This window comes from Camelus bactrianus, chromosome 4 (genome assembly GCF_048773025.1).
Source record: "Camelus bactrianus isolate YW-2024 breed Bactrian camel chromosome 4, ASM4877302v1, whole genome shotgun sequence".
Classification (NCBI taxonomy): Eukaryota; Metazoa; Chordata; class Mammalia; order Artiodactyla; family Camelidae; genus Camelus; species Camelus bactrianus.
Window position 1 is genome coordinate 1,991,320 of NC_133542.1, and position 17,457 is coordinate 2,008,776.

The window sequence follows — 17,457 nt, forward strand, 5'->3', positions numbered from 1 at the left end:
AGTCTTGACATGTTGCATGTCTTGAAATTCTTTATTACAAGGCAGACATTGCAAATGAAAAATCCATATGTTATTTTCCGTGAGAGGTTTTCTACCTTCCTGTTAGGCAAACAGGGTGAGGGACTGATCATGTCACTCCAATCAGGCGCTGAAGTGGATCAGGACTGAAGTGCCTTTTTTCTTAAAACAGCTTTGAGGTATACTTGGCAAAGTAATTTTCACACGTATAAAGTGTACAGCTAATAAGTTTTGACATAAGTATATCCCCAAGAAACCATGACCACATTCAAGAGAGTGAACATACCCATCACCCACAAAGCTTCTCTCCTGCCATTTGTTGTCCCTCCCTCCCTCCCAATCTCTTCCCCTGGAAACCATTGATCTGCTTTCCATCACAACATATTGGTCTGCATTTTCAACATCGTTGTATGAATGGATTCATGCAGTATCTACTCTATGTTGTCTGACTTCTTTCATTCAGTGTAATTATTTTGAGAGTCATCTGTGTTGCTGTATTAATAGCTTTTTTGTCTTATAGCAGAGTATTGTTTTGTGCTGAGTTTTTACTGAATAGTTTGTTGTGAGCAGTGTTTGGATAGACCATCATTTGTTTCTCCATTTACTTCTTGATGGATGCATGGGTTATTTACAACTTGAGCTATTATAAATAAAATTGCAGTGAATATTTGGTTACAAGTCTTTATAAGGACATATGCTTTTCTTTTCTAAAGCACCAGATGAGGAATATCTGGGTTATATGGTAGATAGGTATTTACCTTTTTTAAAGAAACTGTAAAAGACTGTTTCAAAATGGTTGTACTATTGTAAATTCCTTGTGGTGTGTATCAGCTCTGCTTGCTCTACTTCCTTACCAGCACTTTGTAAGGTCGGTCTTTCTAATCGTATTCATTCTTGTATGTATGTGTACTAGTATCTCACTGTGGTTTTTGAAAGCATTTCTCTAATGACTAATGGCATCTTTAATCAGCATCTTTTCATATGCTTATTATCCATCTGGATATCTTTACTGAAGTGTGTTTTCTGGTCTCATTCATTCATTCAGGTGTTTGCATTATTATTGAGTTTTGAGACCTCTTTATTCTGGATCAGATACAAAGAGAGACCTTTATCAGATATATGATCTGCAAATAGCTTCTGTCTATGGCTTGTCTTTTCATTTGTTTAGCAGTGTTTAGAACAAATTTTAAGAGTCTTCATTTTGATAAAGTTCACTCTATCAGTTTCTTTTTAAAATAGATTATACTTTTGGTGTCATAGCAAAGAAATATTTGCCAAACCCAAGGTTATAAAGATTAAGCCTATGCTTTTTCTCCTAGCTGTTTTGTAGTTTTAGATTTCCTATTAAGATCTATGATCCATTGTGAGTTAATTTTTGTATATTTTGTGAGGTGTGGATCAAAGTTCATTTTTTTTTTGCATATCACTCTCTAATTCTTCCAGCACCACTTGTTGAAAAGATCCTTTCTCCACTGCATCCTTTTTGAGAATCAATTGTCTATATAAGTGTTGGTTTAGTTCTGAACATTCTATTCTGCTCCATTATTCTATTTTCCTGTTTTACACCAACACCATACTTTCTGATTACTGTAGTTTAAAAAAAAAAAAAAAGCTGAAAATCAGATAGTGCAAGTCTTCCAACTGTGTTTTTCTTGTTCAAAATTGTTTTGGATATTTGGGATCCTTTGAATTTTTATATGAAATTTAGAATCAGTTTTAAAATTCCTTACATCCTGTTCTGCCAAAATTCCACCCATGTCTTTGGCCATCTCCAAAGCCACATTTTTTGAAGAAGTCTCTCTAGATCCCAGGTGAAAGGAATTTCTGTTTCATCTGTGCTCCAATCACATTTGATAATATTTGATTACATTTATTCATATTTGGCTGGATGTACTTGTGATCTTTCCTGCCATATAGTAAATCTCTGAAGATTTGGAATCTTGACTTGGTTCCCTCTGTCTGCTGAGAAAACTAGTTCTATGCTTTGCAGGACAGCGCCCTGCAGTAAGAGCTATCTGCAAGACACATCTAGCTCATTGCTTGCATATCGTCAAGGAATCCTGCAGATTTAGAATTGTTTATTGATTGTTGTCTCCAAGACGGCTCAGCCTTTTTTATTTCTATTGCTACTGCTGCAGTTTCAAAGGACAATGGGCTAATTATTTTCCAAATATCAAAACATACTGTAATTGAGTTGTGACGCAAATTATGTGCTGCTGTTTCTTAACAACCTGCTTAGTGTTCACAGGTACCTTCACTCATGGAACTTTTGGGAGAATGTCATATCCTCAGAGATAGCAATGCTGTCTTTGGCGACCTGAGCGGTAGTATCTGAACTCACTCCTGCTGTTTTTCCAGTGCCCCCTCTAGCCCTCCTCCAGCCCTCCATGGGGGGCCTGAAGTTCTGCCCTCGAAAATCCTGTTGCTTCTCAGGAAGAATTCCCTATGAAGGATATTCATGTCCTTCTTGTGGGGACATTCAGTCCAGAGACCTGACAGCAGGGGAAAATGTTTAGACTCCTTTTGGTAGAACGTAAATTCTTCCATACTTGTTAGAAGCAAATCCAATGAGGAAACTGTGTTGTCATCTAACAAATCAGCATAAATGTCTGATGAGGAAGATCAGCTTCCCCATCCCACTCAGGCGTCATGTTGATGTGACACTCACCTTGGCTAACATTTTCTCCTGTGAGCAACGTGAAGTTCAAGACGTTATGAATGGCTTTTTGTTTTTCTTCCTTAGTCTTTCCACATTCACTGTGTCTGGTGAGATTATATGAATCCTGCTTATTTTCAGCCCAGCACTAAGTTTTTAAAAGGATCACGTGTTTAAAAGGCTAGTGGACAATTTGTTAGAAGATCAAAATCCTTAGACTTTGGTCCTAGAGTTGAATCTTGGTTACTGGTGAATGAGAATTCCCGTTAAAATTTTAAATTCAGTGATATAAAGTTTTAAAAATAGTTATATATTAGTCAATTTCATTAAACACTATAGAAGTTATTTACATTTAAGCCTGTCTCTGGGGCAATTTTGCAATGATTCCCTCCCTTTATTGATTCCCTCTTTATCAGAATCCTTGAGAGGTCCCTGTCATCATTGTCAGTATCATCATCATCATCACCATCATCATGGAACTGATTCCTCTGGGAGATTCTAGGAAAATAAAGAGCCGGACGGGGTTATGTGAAGGTCAGTGTGTGCATATACAGTAAGAAGAGTTGTCAGACATTAGATTCAAGATACCCTTTCCATTTAGAGAAGAATGTGGTCATGAAATCCTGATGTGCTGAATGAAGGAAGTGATGGGAACAGGGTAGTCAATGGAAAGGAGGAGGAAGTGAGTGAAGCGGGGAGCATAGAGCCTTGGATAGGTGATCAGCACATCAGCACATTGAAAATGAGGGGAGTGTGATGGCAGAATCATGTCCCTCCCCGGCCACAGGGTAGCCACCTGTGACATGTTACTGTACATGGCAAAATGCATGACAGATATTTTAGGACAAAAATCTTAGAAGATTTCTGTCTTCTAAATTGTCTATCAGTTAGCGTTTTAAACCCATGATACATTATTAAAGATTAGTGCAGGGGAACAAATAAAAAGGATTCATATAATCCACCAGACATACTGAATGCAGAAAGGCTAAGGAAGAAAAACAAAAAGTCATTCATAAGTGCCTTGAACCATAAAATGCTCATGAGAGGAAATGTTACACAGGTGAGTGTCGCAGCCACATCCATAATGCCTGAATTGGATGGGACAAGGGGATCCTGAGATGAGACAATAGGGTGAGTAGCCTGGATTGTCCATGTGGGCCGAATGTATTCACAGGGGTCCTTAAAATGGAGGACATTTCCCAGCTGAGTTTAAAATCAGAGGGAGGTGTAGCCATAGAGCAATGTTCAGAAAGGCTGCTGACCATGAAAATGGAGGAAGTCGTTGGGCACAAGCTAAGGAAGGTGGGTGACCTCTGGAAACTGAAAAAAAAAAAAAAAAACAACAACAAGGAAACATTCTCTTCTAGACCCTCTAGAAGGAAGGAAACCTGCTGCTACCTTGAATTTAGCACAGTGAGAACTGTGTTGGATCTCTGACCTCCACAGCCATAAGCTGATAAATCTGTGCTGGTTTAAGCTCTTAAGCTTATGGAAATTTCTTACATTGGTAAAAGGAAAATAACATAGTGAGCCGTAGTGTAACGGATTAAAGGTATAGGATGGGGTGTGGAGAGGATTCTGACATTTACACCTAAAAAACAACCAGGTGAAATGGGAAGGTGTTTTAAGGAAGACTTACCTGGCAGGGCTGTTAAGCAGACTGGAGCGAGGGGAGCATTGGAGTTAGAGGAATCAATTAAATCTCCACAAGAAAAATAAGGAATAAAATGTAACAGGGCTTCAGTGATAGTGGATGTAGGAATGGAAATGGGCAGAGAGATATAAATATTACTTTGAAATTAGCTACAGGTTTGATGACTGCATGTTGGGGAGACTTAGCCGATGTGTGGACTGAATGTTTGCATCCCCTCAAAATCCGTATGTCGAAACCCCATCTCCCAGGGTGATGGTATTGCGAGGCGGGGCCTTTGGGAGGTGATTTGTAGGATAAAATGAGGTCATGAGAGTAGAGCCCTCATGAATGGGATTAGTGTTCTTATACAAGCCCCCAGAGTGCTTGCTTCTCTCTGCTCTTTGGGATATAAAGATATTGGGAAGACAGCCATCTTCGAGCTGGCAATCCTCTCAAGGATACATTGACCTTGAAAGTCTCAGCCTCCAAACCATAAGGAATATGCTGTTTGTTTAAGCCACCCGACACGCGGTAATTTGTTACAGCATCCCAGACTGACGAAGACAGTGGAGAATGCCTCTGAGTTTGGCACTGATTGCCTGGAGAATGCTGAAACCCAGGGAAGTGGGCAGCACAGACGTTTACTCATTTAATCCTGCCAACACAGTAGGAGATAGAGTCCACATATTCCTCGCTACTTAAAAGGTAAGGAAAAAGAGGCACAAATAATAACAACGACAACAAAAACAACAATAATTTGTCCAAGATTCACACAGAACCCCCTGGAGGCAGAGTGAGAATTTATACTCAGGCAGGCTGGCCCAAGAGCCCCTGCTCATAACTAATAAGTCAGATCACCTTGCTTATGTGGATCAGTTTTTTCAACTGTGATATAAGGATACTGTGTCTAGTAACTTATAATTTCAAAATACATCACTGTAACGGAATCATTAGTCACAGGCCTTACAAACCACAGAAACCTACACATACAAAAATAACTCGTTAGGTCAAGATAACCAATAACGTTTTTAAGTATTATACCTGCTGGGCCTTTGCAATAAAATGTCTTTTTATAATTCTGTCTGGCTACAGAATAACTTCATAATCCTGCATGTTGCTGGTGGCTCCCATGTTGGACAGCACGGGCCTAGAGATTTTAAATTACTTGCCCAGACTCACCCAGGAAGCTCGTGGTGGGATCCTAGCTATAGTCTGGGACTTTTCCTTCCTATCCAACAAGTCCCTCATGGAAGTTTAGAAGCTTCTCCTTTGGTGCCCAGCTGTCTATCCGTACTTATAACATCTTGTCAGGTGTTCCAGCCTGCTCCTGAACATCAGCCAGAACCCACTTCTGCTCTATTTTGTCCAGGTAATACCTTCTAGCAACTTCCATTGCCTTCTTGGCATCAGTTCTTACCTGGAAGGGTAGTGGCTAGAGGTGGAAATGTGTCCACATGACAGGTTTTTCATAAACATAGCAGGAGTGTTCAAGAGAATAAAACGTCAGGAAGATGAGTAGAAGCAGGTCATTTAATATACCAAATGGGTACTTTCAATGTCTGTGTTTCCGAGTCCAGGCTTGTTCTGCTCGTGCATTACAGGCCAATAAATCAGGAGACCAGGTTTTGGGGCAAGAAATAGCGACTTTAATTTGGAAAGCCAGCTGAGAAATGGTAGAATAATGTCCTGAGGAACCATCACCCCAAGTCAGATTTCAGGCTCTTCTTTTATTAAAAATGGGAAGTGGGAATGCTTGGTTGTTGCAAACTTGGTGTATGAATTCTTTGTTGTTAGAATCCTTTGTTCTTGCAGCTCTTCACCTGGGTCACATCCGTGTAAACCTCCAACAAACAAATGTTATTTTCTATTCTGTAACTTGTTATCTTTATGTGAATAGAAAAGTGTTAATATCCTTCAAAGTCAGAGCCTTGAAAACAGGTTCTCCTGTATATTTCAGGCTCTAGGCAACATTGTTTTACAAAAGGTGCAGAACCAACAAGACTAAGCCTAGGAAACAGGGCACAGGGTTAAAGTCAAAGGAACAGATCTAGTATGGAGTCAGATTTTTTCTTTCCTATTTCAGTAGTGCCATGGAGAAGGCAGTTTGGGCAGCTTTTCGTAGGGTCCTGGAGGCTTTCTCTCTCAGCCTCTGTGTGCCTCTGTTGAAAACCCTTCATAGCTATCTAGCCTGCTGGAAAACCACTCCGCCTGTTTTGCCCTGAAGATGTGTTCTGTTTATAACTGATCTCTACTTCTTGGAAAACAACTCAATAAAAACTCAGTAGGTTTTCCACCAGCCATGGGCAGGGGTGAGGAATAGCACTTTATTATTTTATAAAAAAAAAAATAAAAGAAGTTTTAAAACAGCACTGGGCACATAGGAGAGAGTCAATAAATGCTTCCTGGCTAAAATCAAAATTGATGGCTCAGTGATTCCATGGCTGCTGTATTTGCTGAGCTTGCTACTCCTTTGCTCCATTACACATTTTTTTTAACTGAAAAAGAAATACATGCATGTGGTTAAAAAATTTCAAACAGAGCACAAAAATACACAAGTGAAAGAAGTTTTCCCTCATCCTCTCTTCTTTCAGCCCTCCCTGGAGATGCCACTGTTTACAATCCTTTGTTTGTTTTGCAGATATGCTATGCACATTCCGACCTATGTATGTAAATTCCTTTAAAGTATTACTTATTTTTAACTTAAAGGGATTTAAAACCTCGTGTCTTCTGCCCTGGTAATAGAAAAGAACAAATCTGACTCCATATTAGATCTTTTCCTTTGACTGTAACCCTGTGCTCTGTCTCCTAGGCTTCATTTTGCTTGTAAAACAATGTTGCCTAGAGCCTAAAATATACAGGAGAGCCTATTTTGAATGCTCTGACCTTTAAGGATATTTAACACTTTTCCATTCATATAAAGATAACAAGTTACATAATAGAAAATAACGTTTGTTTTGTTTGAGGTTTACAGGGATCTGACCCAGGCAGATAGCTGCAAGAACAAAGGATTCTAACAACAAAGAATTCCTACACCAAGAAGATTGCAACAACCAAGCACGTAGGAAAGGAGCCTGAATTCTGACTTGGGGAGATGGTTTTCCAGGACATTAGTTTGCCATCTAGGTCTACAGAAAGTTGCTACTCCATGCCCCAACACCTGGTCTCCCAACTTACTGGCCTGTCCTGCACTAAGGAGAATGAATTTGGACTCAGTAACACTCCTATCTTCCTAGCAAGCTGGGCACTGGAATTGAGGGCAGCTATCCCACACCCAGGGACATACTGTGTGCCCTTGATGGTTCCCCGAGGGTGGGGAGTGGTTTACCCAGGAAGGATGGGGACTAAGCACCAAAACTCAGGCAGTATGCTCCTTTTGGGATCTGACCTTGTACCTCCCGCTCCCCGCCAACACAACACCTGGGACAGTGGAGGTAAGGCAGACATCTTGCCTGCCTGTGTCCCAGCATGTAAAAGGGGAATATGTACTCTTTCCAAGGTAGTTCTGAGCGACAACACCTGCGGGTGCTTGGTTCCCAGAGCAAGAGAAGCCCAGCTCCACTTGGGAGCAACGGGTGTGATCCCCATAGGGGTTCTGCAGAGGCCTTGGGTGGAGGGCTGGACCAGGGAGGTAAAATATGAGCTGCGGGCCTTAAAGGGTTAGAGAAGTGTGCAGAGGCAGGACTGTTGCCTCCTTCAGGATGCCCCCAGAGTTAAAACTATTTCTCTCCATCTCTGCTACTGTCCTCCACCCTCCAGATCCCTGCCTTCTCTCTGTTCCTCCTGTCCATGTCTCTTCCTCCACTTTTCCCCTTCTCCCGTCCTCCTCCCATCTTCTCCGTCCCTTGCTTCCCCACCTTCTCTCACAGAACTCGGAGAGGATCGCTGGCCCTCCTGCGCATGCGCAGTCTTTGCCAGCTGGAATGAGGGTTGGAAGCTCCAGCTCCGAGCCGGGGATCGGCCCCAAAGGCTGCTCAGCTCTTTCGCCCGGTAGGACATTTGCTCCTGCCCCGGCGCCCCGTCCACAGCTGTCCAGGGTCAGGTGTGCACCTGCCGCCTCTCGCCCCAGCCGGGCTCCCCTGTGTCCGTGGCTGGCGTCCCTTTCCCTTCTCCCACCCGCGAGTCCTCTCCTCCCGGGCTGCCTCTCCTCGGCCGCCGGCCCGTCCCCGCCCCTGGGCGGGCTGTGTCCCGGGCGGGCGGGGTCTGCGGACCCGGACGGGGGCGGGCGGCTGGGGCTGGGGCTGGCCTCCGAGCGGGGCTACAGCCCGCGTACCCACCCCCGCTTTCCCTGCCCCGCGACCCCGGGGCTGCCCTCCTCTCCCTTTCCCGCCCCCTGGGGACCAGCTCAGTGGCGTCTGCGCTGCTCCCCCGGCTGAGTGCCTCCGGCTGTAAACCCCAGCTTCTCCTGGTGGAGTCGGGAAAATGGAGCGTCAGTGCTGAGCGAGCTTCCGTCTCCTCCCTCAGTGTTTCTGCCCCAGGTAAGTACCTTGAACCCTTTCACGTGTTATGATGGCGGTGCTTGATGATGTCACTGTTTTTATAGTGAGAGGGATTACAGTGTTGAAAGCAAGGCTTGGTTCAGTTAAAAATCAGCTGAAGGCATGAGGCTGTGACATCCTCCATCCTTCCCTCTCCCAGGGTGAAACGTGTGACCGTCGATGTTAAAAAAATAGTTACAGTCCCTAACTAGCCCAATCCAGCTAGGGTGTGTTAACAGGAACAGCACCACCAGAGGCTTTGTAGACTCAGGGACATTGCAGTCCAAAAGAGCTCCTGGCAAAATTTGGTTTGTTTTGGTTTTTTTGTTCTTCTTAAATTGTGGGGCAGACTAGTTGTATAGAGGGAAAAATAATTGTCAAGAAATATTTTTTCATTTAACATCTTTATTGTGATATTGTTCACACACCATGAAGTCCACCCACATAAATGCTACAATTCAGCAGCTTTAGCATATTCACAGTGGTGCAACCATTAATATTCCAGAACGTTTTCATCACTTCAGAAAGACCAGTGGAAATTAATGACCTATCCACACCTTCCCAGTGCTGGTTCTAAAGAAGTTTCTTGGCTGTTCCTGACCATAAATTATCTTGTTACCCATAAAAAATCTGGTAGGAAAACTAAACAGAATTGTATTGAATCTGTCTATCAAAGCAAGAAGAATTAATGTCTTTATGGCATAAATTTCTTCTAGCCATGAATATATCTCGGACCCTATATTTTCATATTTCCAGAGCCTGGCCCATGGGAAGTCCTCATTAATTGTTGGGTTTGTGAATGATGAGATACATCGTTAGTTGCAACTGAAGCCTTTCACAGAAGAGAAAATAAACTCACTGAAGCCAAGTGACTCTCTGATGGTCAGAAATAGTGACAGCCAGTGCTGGAGTGATCCAGTGGACTTGGTGTTTGTAACCAGAATTCTCCAGCACCTACAGCTAAGGGGATCAGAGTATTCTTTTATTTTTTCTAAATGGCGTTGCTTTTATTTTTACTTATTTTTTAAAATTATTTTTTATTGAAGTGTAGTCAATTTAGAATGTCAGTTTCAGATGTACAGCAGAGATTCAGTTATAAACATATGCATATGTATCTACATATGTTTTAGATTGTTTTTAGTACAACTCATTACAAGAAATTGAATATAGTTCCCTGTGCTATATAGTAGGTCCTTGTCATTTATTTTATATTTATTAATGTGTATCTGTTAACCCCCCTTTTCCTGCCTGCTAACCACAGTTTGCTTTCTATGTCCATGAGTTTATTTCTAGCAGCATCGATTTTCCTAGTAATATATGCTGGTAGGCTGCTTTCAGTTTCAGTAATTCCAACTTATCTGTGGGCATTTTCCTTCTGGTGCGCCTGTTTGTGTTTTGCACACGTGATATAAGAGTTGTGTATTTGGGAGAACTCCAGGCCTCGTGTAGTGCCTGGTACAGAGCACCCACTGAGCTGATGCTTGAACTGGGAAAAAAAACATAGTAAATGTTGGAATTTCCACTATGGTTGAGACTTCCAGGTTTCTATAACCGGTTTAGCCCACCTTAATATTGGCTGCACCCATACTGTGTAATTTGGTGGAACTTCATGGTATGGTGGTGTAGAGACGGGGCCTTGTATGCTTCTTCTCTTTCCGTTTTCTAAGACTCATTCTCCTGGGCCTTCCAGATCCTCCCCCAGCAGAGCACAAGGCTGGCTTGGTGCTGCGCTGAGGCAATATTTGTTAATAAGGCCCTTTCCTCATCTCTTCTGAGCCTCCGTTTCCTTCTCTGCACAATGAAGACTTAGACTAGAAAAGTGCTTTTCAGTTTCTTTTAAGCCATGTTTCCTTTGAGAAACAGAAAATACAAATCTCTCCTCCCATTCAACATATACATTTTGACACATCCTCCAAGGAGTGACATAGCTCTTTGTGGAAAATTGAAGTGATTGTGATTCCAGGTGGCACAGAAAAGACTCTTCAGACATTTACTGCACGGAGAGGGCAGGAAAGGGGCAGTATATCCCACTTTCTAGTGTGAGCACTGGAACAGGGGCTTGGGCTTATATACAGTGTCCGACGTGGCCTCTCTCTAATCTTTTTTTTTTTTTTTTTGCCTCTCTCTAATCTTGCACAATGTGATAAACTTCTCTCCCTCAGTTTCTTAATGCGTCAAGTTGGGGTGATAACAATTTAACTCTTTTGTGAAACATTATACACATAAGATATTTGTTTCTCGGTAGAAACAAAACCTGCGGGAGAATCAGGGATTTTTTTAAAAAAAATAAAATCTTGTCCACAGCTCTCTGTCTGTGTCTATTTTGAAGTTCCTTGAGGGTGAGGGTTGGGTCTAAAGTCCATCGTGGGACAGGTGGCCCATGGGTCTGTGTGCCGCAGATGGCCCCCTCCTCCCCAGGCCTCTTCCTCTCAGTCCAGGATGAGGTTCCCTAGTAGATTTACACAGAGATCTTGTGGAAATGGCTTTTCATTTTATTGTTTCATGAAGAAGGGCTGCCATCATGATCTCTGTGGTCAGGTTTTGGTGACCTGAAGGCTATGCAATTACGTTTTTCTATTTAATAAAAAGAAAAAATTTACAAGTACAAAATTAGGCCTACGGTGGTGGCAGGGGCTCTTGAAAGTGGGGACCATTAGCTTTGTTAGCTTCAGGTGCAGGGGCCTCTGGCCATGAGGACACATCATCGTGCTCTGAAGTTGGAGGGACCAGTGGGCTCAGTGGGAATGTTTACTGAGTGTATCTCATGGGCTGGGCATTGACCGATTGGTACTGTGTGTTCCTTATTTGAGACAATGAGCTCATTTAACCTCAATAGCCTCTTTAATAAATTAGACTTTTTAATTTTGAGATATAATGTAGATTCCCATGTAGTTGTAAGAGATAATATGGAGAGGGCCTACGGACTTTTTGCCCAAATTTCTTTAAAGGTTCCATCTTGCAAAGTTGGTATACAATTCAGTAATGACACACTAACCCTTTGAGGTTTGTGTTATTGCCCTCATTTCTATTCATGATTAAACTGGGGTTTAGAGGAGCACACAGGCCTGCCCAGGTCACCCATGGTTAGTGTAGAGTATGGTGAAACTTGGGCTTGGGATTTCCTGGCAGTATCATCATGATTCTCTGTGGCAGGGAGCAGCATTCACATTGCTTGATTATTCATTCATTCAACAAGCATTTATTGAGTAAACCCTGTGGGTCAGATGCTATCATAGATTTATCTGATTCTTCAGCAGTATGGAGAATCCGGTAATGTTTCCTTCTTTTTTTTAATCTGAGAAAATTAGCTCTGAGAGGTTATAAACCCCCCAAAGGAAATATAGCTCATAAATGAGGGATAGTAAATTTGTACAGTTCCTTCTTCTTATGCAGGTGGGACCCTAGGCATTTTACATTTGTAAACTTCCATAATCCAGATATATTCTTGTAAGGCAAGGATTTTTTTTTAATTGAAGTATACTCATGTTTACAATGTTGTGTCAATTGCAAGGTGTTTTTTTTTTCTTGAATTTGGAATTCAAAAAATATTTTTTGAGGGGGGTAAATAGGTTTATTTATTTGTTTCATTTTTTTTAAAATGAGGTACTGAGGATTCAACCCAGGACCTCATACATGCTAAGCATGTGCTCTACCACTGAACTGAACCCTCCTCCCCAAAGCAAGTTTTCTTATCAAGTATTCTGCAGCTTAGGAGTTCAAATAAATTGGAGTTGAAATCCAGGTCTTTTGATCCTACTGTGTTTCTTTGCATTATATCCTGCGGAGGGGTGTGGAAGCAGTTCCTTTATTCATTCCTTTATTCAGCAGTTTTGAGCACTGACTTTGCATCAGGGCCTGGCTAGGTGCTTGGAAACAGAAAACAAGAAATGACCCTTTCTGCAGAGGTCGGAAGCCTAGACCAAAAGCTGCGTAATGTGATCCGACCTGCGGTAGCCATGTGCAGATGCTGAGGACAAACTGTACCCCCGGCTTTGTTTGGGCTCCCCCTGCCTTCTGACTGGTACACACCAGGTCACCGCAACCCAGTGAGGCCCGCAGCCTGCAGCACAGTATGTACCTCGGTCTCCTCTTCCCTCTCGTCAGGGCCTGCAACATGAACATCCCTGACTACGTGCAGTGTGCTTAGGACCACCAGACTCTCCCCGTGGTGGTCCAACCCGTGGGGATCATCTCAGAGGAGAATTTCTTTTGCATCTATAAGCGAATCTCCTTGGTGAGGCAGATCATCCCTTGCGGCTCGCAGTGGGCACTCTGTATCCACTAAAGTCACCACTATGCGCCCGAGAATGGGTGGAGAGACTTCGAGACCCACCGCAAGGTCGTGGGCCTTGTCACCATTACCGACTGCCTCTTGGCCAAGACCTTCGAGAAGCTCCACGTGCAGAGGAGCTGTATGGCACCACGCTCTATGACTCTCGGCTCTTTGTCTTTGTGCTGCATGGGGAGGTTGCCGAGCAGCCGCGCACCAACGTGGCCTTCAATTTACGAGGACTGCAGGGTGGTGGAGAAGAGGATCGAGGACTTCACTGAGTCTCACTTCATCATGCTCAAGTCCAAGTGGCTGGACTGTGCATCCGACAAGACTGGGGACAAGATCCTCCTGCTCTACATCCTGTTTGAGAAGGAGGACTTTGTGGGATTGGACACAGAGAGCAGGAAAGTCTACCTGGATGCACGGACACCCTGGCTGTGTGAAGGGTTGCTTCCCTACATCCAGAAAGGGATCAGCAAGGAGGAGGGCTGTCTTGTAGCCAAGGCGTGAAGGAGGTGAAACCCGCCTGTTTTCAGACGTTTAAAAGTGAATCCGCCTTTGTTTCAGAGAGATACTTTTAGGGTTATTATGGACACTTACTCCCGCTTTTCAGCCAATTCCCCTGGTGTGACCCCTGGAGTTGCTGTCCAATAGAGTAGCCAAAGCCACTGATGCTAGGAGAGCTGGGGAGGAGGCTGCTCTGAGCTGAGATGTGCTCTAGGTCAAATGCACATCAGACGCTGAGACTTGTCTAGTAAAAAGAATGTAAACTATCTTGTTTCTTTCTTTATTGATTACATGTCAAAATGATAGTATTTTACATACTGTACAATAAGTAAGATATGTTTTTAAATCAGTTTCTAGGGTTTTTTTGGGGGGGGTGACATTTTTAAATGTGGCAACTGGGAAACTTTCTTTACATGGCTGTCATTTCATTCCTGTTGGACAGCATGTCCTGGGACAGTCTCATCCCTTTGCTTATAGATGTCATGCTGAATCCTGAGACGCAGAATGAGGTGCTGGTTGAGCTGGGGGTGGAGCCAGTGTCTCCTGCCTCCCAGGTCCAGCACCTGCACGGCTCAGGAGCTCTCTCCCTGCCTGACAACCACCATGCCAATTTAGGACAACAGAAACACTGCCAGGGGCTTCCAAATGAGCTCCTTACGCAGGGAAAGGCGTGTCACGGAGCATGGGGCACAGCAGGGAAAGATTCGTCCTCACTTTATCCCTGTGATAAGGTCAACGGACCCACTTTGCCTTGGAAGTGCAGACGAGCTCTTCTGGGCTGCCTACCCCCCCACATTCTGCTCTGTTTCCCTGTGTATCTATCGAGATGTCCCTCGGGAAGAAGAAGGTGAGATGCCTTTGCCGAGAGGTGGTCCCCCTTTGCTGGGGAGAGTGTGGGAATCTGTGCCACCCCGACCTACGGCCTCGGGCCTTGAGTATTGAGAGGGCTCATGGCGGTCCCACAGGTGACGGTCGGAGGGCCTGGCACGAGCTGCCGGGCCTGATGTGGAGGAGGGTTTCTGCGATTCTCTGTGAGTCTAAAATCAGATTCTACTTTCTGGTTGTTGGTAAGTTGGAGGAGAAGATGCCAGAGAATTGATAAAAAGATAGTCCAGACCAGTCCTCTGAGTGACAGGCACAGGGGACACGAGTCCCACCTGCTTGTGGTGCCTGGCGGGCTCTGGATGAATTTTCACTTCCTCCCCGGACATACATCTATATCTTAAGGAAGGGGCGAGGCTTGTCGTCTCCATGACCTGTACTTGTCCACACAGGGCCCCGTGATCTACACGGCTTTCTCCCCTTCTGCTTCTTGTAGATGAGCTGGCAGATGTAGTGGCCTGGGCAAAGCTGAGGACACAGATGCCAGCACCGTGCCACTCCCAGGCTGGCTCCATTCCCGTCACCTGTCACCTCCTGCTGAGTCCCCAGGCGTCAGTCAATGTCGGTACATCGGTGCAACGTAAGTAGGGACCAATATCTCCCCCTGGACATAATGGTGGGTGAGCAGTGGAAGCCTGGAGCCCTGCCCCAGCCCCCTGACCAGTGCCTCCTCTTTTGTCACAGGAGGCACTGGTGACATGTTTGCTCAGCAACTGCTTGGCTCTGAGTCTGCAGACCCACCAGAGAATACCAGCTTGTTTTTGCCTTTTGAAGTCTGTCCTTGGGATTTGGCGGAGTAGCTGGATGTGTGCTTAGCCCATAGTGGTTGACACTGTCACCATTGTTTACCCAGAACCTCGTGTACCAGGCATGGCTCCCGGCATCAAAATACAGCAGCGCATTAAACCTCCCTCCTGGTGGGTCTGTCTGTTTTGGTACCGTAAGGGCTCAGCCAGCCTCTGAACGTCAGTGAGATAACGCGGCCAGTGAGCTCGGGTCAAGTAAGTTCTCCTCCAGTCACTTTTACTCCATTGTTTCTTTTACTATTACACAGTCATTAATTTTTTAAACAATGCTTTGGTGCAGGAACAGAGCCTAATTCTCTCCTGTTACTCTTGGTGGGAGTGAGTAAAATTGTCCAGCTTGAAATGCGACCACATTTTGTAGCTCAAAAGCTGTTTACACGCATCTAGGTGAAGTTTAGGTTTGGGGCGCTGACCTCGTTGGGGTCCCCCGGCAGCGCCGCTCGCCTCAGGCCCCTGCCTTCCCTGGAACAATAGGTGAGGGTGGGTCTCACCGTCCCCTCGTCCCTGTCCTCACCAAACTCACCTAAATTTTTGTAATTGCTCTCAGTTATTTTTGTTCTCATGTGTTTCTAATTTTCGCTGTTCCTCTTTTCCTTTTTCTATTTCCCTTTCTATCTTGTACCGCCCTGTGAGCATGTTGTTGCGTCTGAAAAGTGGACTGTGCACACCCTGCATTGGAAATAGCGAGATTGTCCTCCGTGCTGTCCCCATCGCTTTAAAAAGCAAAAACCTTAACAGTTGCCTTGATCCATATATTATCCTAGTCATCTTTTTATTTTCTAGATTTTTGGAATTTTTGCTTTGTTAGCACATCACCCACTGGTGTTTGATACCTGTTAAAATCCTTGCTTTGGGGAACAGTTTGGTCCTCCTTATGTTTGGTGACAAATGCGCCCTTATTAAATTTGATTGTTTTGAAGAAGTGAGATGTGAATTGATTTAGGCGGCTGCTGAGGGATTTTTTTTCAAGGAGTATTTAAACTTGGAATGTCAAAATCTGCAGCATCTTCCTTGATTCTGGCTTTTAGACAAACGTGCTTGGCACGCGGTTCAGGGCTGTCGTTGTGTGACGTGCGTGACGGAGCTTCCTGGCCGGCGGTCACTGGTGAGAAAGTGGCAGTCTCGGGGGTGAGCAGCTGCAGGGGATGCTGTTGGAAGAAGCAGTCACCGGTTTTTTGTTTTTTGTTTTTTCATTCACCTTCCCGGTGCCATTTAATTTACTTTGCCTTCATAGAGAGGCAGGAGCGGGTCTAAACTCCATGCCACTCTTATTTTCCCTTTACGAGGCTGGTTTTTCTGAGTATCAGAACAACATGGCCTTCTCCTAAGTAGCTGGCTCACTTGGATCTGGTGGACACAGGGACCGCTAAAGGGGACTGTAGCTTCCTCTCTGCTCCAGCCGGTGGGCATTCAGAGCCGGGTCTGTGGTTTGCCTCAGCAGCCATGCAGTCCTCCCTGCACCAGCCTTTACTATTAACCCATTATGGCAGTAAATAGCTGACTCCGTGTCTGTTGCAGCTGACGTCCACCACTGACGGCCGTGTCGTTAGTTTGCGGTAGTGAGTCTCCAACACCCTAGTCAGCTGTGAAGTGACCTTGCATTCTCACCCACACCCTGGTTCATCTCACCCGGGGGAAGGGTTTGGCCACCACTGTCATGCTGGCCATGAGACCTTGTTTTACCTTTCATGCCCTGGTCCAATTGTGGACACTTCATCCTTCACTGACTTGGTCTCGCTTGAGACAGACCAGACATTCTGAAAGAGCCCATCACATTCTGGGGGGGAACAGAACACAAGAATCGCAAGTAGGAGTCTAGGCTCTCTGGGTTGGCAAATGCAGGCTGGGATCTGTGAAGGCTGGGCTGTGCCCTTCACAGGCCTTTCCCGTGGCTCCCGAGAGCCCAGGGGTCGGAGTGAGAACAGCCTTGCCTGGGTTCCCCCATCCTCATCTGCTCACTGGCAGGTGTGTCTGCTAACTAGGAACTCCCCCAAACCTCGGGCCCTTCAAAGTTCAGACCACAGGAGAACCTTGAGTCCCTTCTCCTGGGCCTCCTTTGTGAGAATCCAGTGCCTTCTGAGGTGACCAGAGGCAGGAGATGCCTCCCCCTCCAGGGAGCTCTCTTCGGAGGACTGTGACGCACTGCACCTTGCTGTCAGCTTGTGGGGTTCCATCCGTGGTCCTTGCAGAACCAGACTTGAGATTGG

General features: G+C 44.8%; 1 protein-coding gene across 1 annotated transcript; it reads left to right on the forward strand.

Moving 5' to 3' along the window:
- The first annotated feature begins 3,713 nt into the window (after nucleotides 1-3,713).
- On the forward strand, nucleotides 3,714-15,439 carry LOC141577408 (uncharacterized). Its single transcript, XM_074361451.1, has 4 exons — nucleotides 3,714-3,734; nucleotides 8,299-8,782; nucleotides 14,881-15,024; nucleotides 15,129-15,439. Exons 1-4 carry the CDS (start codon nucleotides 3,714-3,716, stop codon nucleotides 15,242-15,244), a joined length of 765 nt encoding a protein of 254 aa, XP_074217552.1. The 3' UTR covers nucleotides 15,245-15,439.
- The last annotated feature ends 2,018 nt before the right edge of the window (nucleotides 15,440-17,457 follow it).